This window comes from Nansenia antarctica, assembly GCF_963989245.1.
Source record: "Nansenia antarctica genome assembly, contig: SCAFFOLD_292, whole genome shotgun sequence".
In the NCBI taxonomy this organism is placed as follows: domain Eukaryota; kingdom Metazoa; phylum Chordata; class Actinopteri; order Argentiniformes; family Microstomatidae; genus Nansenia; species Nansenia antarctica.
Window position 1 is genome coordinate 15001 of NW_027662728.1, and position 5000 is coordinate 20000.

At 55.0% G+C, this 5000-nt stretch overlaps 1 protein-coding gene across 1 annotated transcript in view; it reads left to right on the top strand.

Moving 5' to 3' along the window:
- LOC308175505 (transducin-like enhancer protein 1) overlaps positions 1-5000 on the top strand; it is a gene marked incomplete at its 5' end in the record, with an annotated part of 21899 nt that overhangs the window by 4982 nt on the left and 11917 nt on the right. Inside the window, 4 exon segments of the mRNA XM_080551164.1 lie at positions 153-215; positions 1741-1845; positions 4768-4885; positions 4888-4953. Of these exon segments, the coding sequence (XP_080407290.1) occupies positions 153-215; positions 1741-1845; positions 4768-4885; positions 4888-4953 (352 nt within the window).

Consider the following 5000-nt stretch of genomic DNA (forward strand, 5'->3'; position numbering starts at 1 on the left):
TGCGCCCCCCAGCCCTGTCCTCTACATCATCATCCTGCGCCCCCAGCCCTGTCCTCTACATCATCATCCTGCGCCCCTAGCCCTGTCTTCTACTACATCATCACCCTGCGCCCCAGGCCTCGTCCAATCACAACCTCTCCTCTCTTCAACAGACAGAGATCGCCAAGAGGCTCAACACCATCTGTGCCCAGGTCATCCCCTTCCTCTCCCAGGAGGTAAGTGTGTGTGTGTGTGTGTGTGTGTGTGTGAGAGAGAGTGTGTGAGTGTGTGAGTATGTGAGTATGTGAGTGTGTGAGTGTGTGAGTATGTGAGTATGTGAGTGTGTGAGTGTGTGAGTGTGTGAGTGAGTGAGTGAGTGAGTGAGTGCGTGTGTGTTACAAGTGGTCTCCATGTGTTGTATGTAGGGATGTCCCGATCCCATTTTTTCACTACCGATACCGATACCTGGGCTTCAGGTATCTGCGATACCGATATCAATCCGATATTTGTATTTATTGTTTTACTCCTGAATAATAACAAATACTTCCCCAGTATATAGTCCACAACAACAGTTGGCTATTAAAGACTGCCAGCCTTTATTCAAGCAACAAAAACAGTACTCTGCAGTACTCAGTGACCAACTGGTTTAAGGTTAAAACAATTTAAACTGCAGCATTCAGCATTGTAGAAAAAATAAAGAATTACTGTCTGATTTATAGTTTTAGTGCCTTCATGTTTTTATTCTATTTATCTTCTCTTACAAATGAAGTTTTAAAGTACCACTCGATATAATATACAACAGTTTAACGATCAAATACTTATAATCTGTGGGTTGGATTCACTGTTGCCAGAGGCTACCGGTAAGTGATACCTGGCTTGTAAACATACTTTCGTTTTAGAACGAAACGTTAGCCACTAGCTGCTAGCAGCGTTTTTAGCAGTCACCATTCTTGAGCAAAACATTGATACAAACATTCAAATACTCGTGTCGTCTTGAATTTTTTTCCGATTTCAATGTATGACGCATCATTTGAAAGCTTACCATCTGTAGTTTCAGACTATGTAAACAACCGAAAATTACGTAAGCAAATGGTTTATGATTTCACCAGCTAGCATCATGACATTGTGAGACTCATTACACACAGGTAGCTACTAGCCAACTCTCATGCCCGTGACCACTGACTACTACTGTTGTCATCACGTGAGTGACACGCCGGATCGCGAGCCCCAGATCGCTGCCTATTTTTTTTTCTGGTGCGATCTGCGATCCAGCATTCAGGACCAATATCGCGGCGATATCAATATCGGATCGGGACATCCCTAGTTGTATGAATTGTCCTGTGTGTTTACTGTGAGTGTGTGTACTGTGTGTGAGCGTGAGTGAACATGTGTGTACTGTGTGTGTTCTGAGTGTTCTGTGTGTGTGTGTGTGTGTGTGAGCGTGAGTGAACATGCGTGTACTGTGTGTGTACTGTGTGTGTTCTGTGTGTGTGTACTGCATGTGAGCGTGTGTGAACATGTGTGTACTGTATGTTTACTATGAGTGTGTGTACTGTGAGTGTGTGTGTGAGCGTGTGTGAACATGTGTGTACTGTATGTTTACTATGAGTGTGTGTACTGCGTGTGAGCGTAGCGTGTGTGAACATGTGTGTACTGTATGTTTACTGTGTGTCTGTGTGTGTGCCTCAATGCGTGCGTGTGTGTATATTACAAGTGGTCTCCATGTGTTGTCTGACCTGCCTCTCCCCCCCCCCCCTCCAGCACCAGCAGCAGGTGGTCCAGGCGGTGGAGCGGGCCAAGCAGGTGACCATGGCCGAGCTCAACTCCATCATCGGGGTCCGAGGCCTCCCCGGCCTGCCCCCCACCGTGAGTACACCGCCGCTGCTACTTCCTGGTTGGGGGGGGGGCGAGGGTGGAGGGTGGGGGGGCGATGGTGGAGGGAGTGGGGGGGGGGCGGGGGGGGTTGTGATTGGCTCAAATGTGTTTGTTGTTGACATGTTTGTTCGTTTGTTTACACGCGTGATTTACCTCAGGATTAAACAACGCTGTGTGTATGTCGCCGGGGCTTGTAACCACGGTACTGTGCGTGCGTGCGTGTGTGTGTGTGTGTGTGTGTGGGTGGGTGGGTGGGTGTGTGTGTGTGTCTGAGTGCTAGGTATATTGGATAGCGTGTGTGTGAGCATGAGTGATTCTCTAACGGTTGTGTGTAGCTTGGGGGGGTATATAGGCAGGGGGAGTCGGGGGGTAGAGGGATGGGGGAGGAGGGGTGAGTAGGCGGGGGAGGGGGTAGTAGGGGGGGTGTATATAGGCAGGGGGAGGGGGGGGTATAAAGGCGGGGGAGGGGGGGTGTATAGGCAGGGGGGGGGGGGTAGTAGGCAGGGGGGGAGGTAGTAGGGGTTGTATAGGCGGGGGGGGGGGGGGGGGGTGTAGGCAGGGGAGGGGGGGCAGCGGGGGTGGTTGCCATTTGAGTCTTAATTGCAGGAATCCAGCGTTTCTAAAGGGTCCGGGCGCCCCCCCCCCCCTGCCAAGCTGTCACTCAGCCTGTGTGTTAAATGAGTGTAATGAACCGTGCCCCCCCCACCCCCCCCCCTCCACTCACCCAACACTTCCCCTCCATTTACTCTCAACGGGGTGTGTGTGTGTGCGTGTCTGTATGTGTGTGTGTGTCTGTGTGTGTTTGGCGGAGCGTTAGTTATATTGGATAGTCTGTGTGTGTGTGTGTGTGTGCATGTGTGCGTGTGTGTGTGTATATATATATATATATGTGTGTGTGTGTGTGTGTGTGTGTGTGTGTGTGTGTGTGTGTGTGTGTGTGTGTGTGTGTGTGTGTGTGTGTGTGTGTGTGTGTGTGTGTGTGTGTGTGTGTGCGTTGCGTGCGTTGCGTGCGTGCGTGCGTGCGTGCGTGCGTGCGTGCGTGCGTGCGTGCGTGCGTGCGTGCGTGTGTGTGTATATATGTGTGTGTGTGTGTCTGTGTTTGCCTGAGCGCTAGTTATATTGGATTTTGTGCGCGTGAGTGCGCTGCGTGTGTGTGTGTGTGTGTGTGTGTGTGTGGATTAGCACGGTGAAAGAGTGAAGCAGGGGGATGATGCTAGAGGGCTGTGGTTCTCTGAGGGGGGAGGGAGGGAGGAAGGGGAGGGGAGGGAGGGGGTTTAAGGAGAGAGGGGGGGGAGCTTAGTCAATTAGATGAGATAAAGAGGAGGGTTGACCTTCACGACCGCCCCCTGGCCCCCCTCCCTCCCCCTCCTCCCCCCCTCCCCTCCCTCCCCCCTCTGAAGACAGTAATGATGTTTAGAACACAAAGGCGTTTCACGCTCAGACGAGCGGCTGATCTGGTGTGAAAGAGACCGAGACCTGACAGCTAAACGCCCTCCTCCCCCCTCCCTCCCCCTTTCCTCTCCCCTCCCTCCCCCCAGCCTCCCTCCTCCCCCCTGCCTCCCTCCTCACCCAGCCTCCTCCTCCTCACCCAGCCTCCCCCCAGAGACCTGACAGCTAAACGCCCTCCCCCCTCCTCTCCCCTCCCTCCCCCCAGCCTCCCTCCTCACCCTTCCTCCCATCTTCCCCCCTGCCTCCCTCCTCACCCAGCCTCCCTCCTCCTCACCCAGCCTCCCCCCCCAGAGACCTGACAGCTAAACGCCCTCGATCCACCAGAGATCTCCCCCCTCCTCACCCCCCCAACGCCCCCTCCCCCCCCCCCCAGCCCTGCAGGCAGCAGCTGGGGCACTGCCCTCCCCCCTCCTCCCCCTCCTCTCCCCCCTATCGTCAGACTCTGGGCTGTGATCCCAGCTGTCAGTATTGTTCAGTGTTTGACCCCAGAGAAGAGGGTGTGTGTGTGTGTGGGTCTGTGTGTGTGTGTGTGTGTGTGCGTGTCTGTGTGTGGGTCTGTGTGTGTGTGTGTGCATGCGCCTCTGTGTGTGTACGTGTGTGTTTGTGTGTGTGTGCACGCCTGTGTGTGCGCGTCTGTGTGTGTGTGCGCCTCTGCGTGCGTGTGCGTCTGTGCGCCTCTGTGTGTGTGTGTGTGTGTGTGTGTGTGTGTGTGTGCGTGCGTCTGTGCGCGTGTGTGTGTGTGTGTGCGTGTGTGTGTGTGTGTGTGTATGTGTGTGTGTGTGTATGTGTGTGTGTGTTGGCCTGGAAGAAAGGTTTACTGCCAGGCCATTATATTGTAAACAGCCTTCCTGGGTTGGAGACTGAGTGCTTATTGATCGTTGGGTATTGATCCAGTATTGACCCCAGCCCCCGCCCCCTAAGCCCCCACCCGGCCCCCGCCGGAGGTGATGTATGTGGATTAACAGGCTGTTCTATTGATCCACGGGGGTCTCTGCGCGGATTGAGGAATCGATCGATTAGTTGGTACTCGATTAGTCTCCCCTGCATGTCCCTCTCATGTAGCAGTGGATGGAGATATTGATTAGTCTGGTTATCGATTAGTTGTGACTGATTGGATCTCTCTCTCTCTCTCTCTCCCTCTCTCTCTCTCTGTGTGTGTGTCTCTCTCGCCTCTCTTCATTATCTCTCTCACCCTCCTTCCCTCCCTGTCTCTCTCTCTCTCTCTTTCCCTCACTCACCCCCTCTCCCTCTCTGTCACCCCCCCTCTCTCTCCCTCTCTCCCTCTCTCTCTCTCCCTCTCTCTCTCCCTCCCTCTCTCCCTTTCTCTCTCTCTCTCTCTGTCCCCCCCTCTCCATCCCTCCCTCCACCCCTCTTACCCCCTCTCCCTCTCCCTCTCTCCCTCCCTCTCTCTCCCTCTCCCTCTCTCCCCCCCCTCTCTCCCTCCCTCCCTCTCTCTCTCTCCAGCAGCAGCACCTGTCCCACGCCCACGTGCCCCTCACCCCCCACCCCGCGGGGCTCCACCCCTCCCAGCTCGGGGGCGGGGCCAGCCTGCTCGCCCTGTCCAGCGCCCTGGGCCAGGTCCCGCCCACCTGCTCGCCAAGGACAACGACAAGAAACACCCCCTGGAGGCGGAGTCACACTCACTCAGAGGTGAGCCACGCCCCATTTTGCTGCCGGGGCTCCGTCTGGCCCCGCCC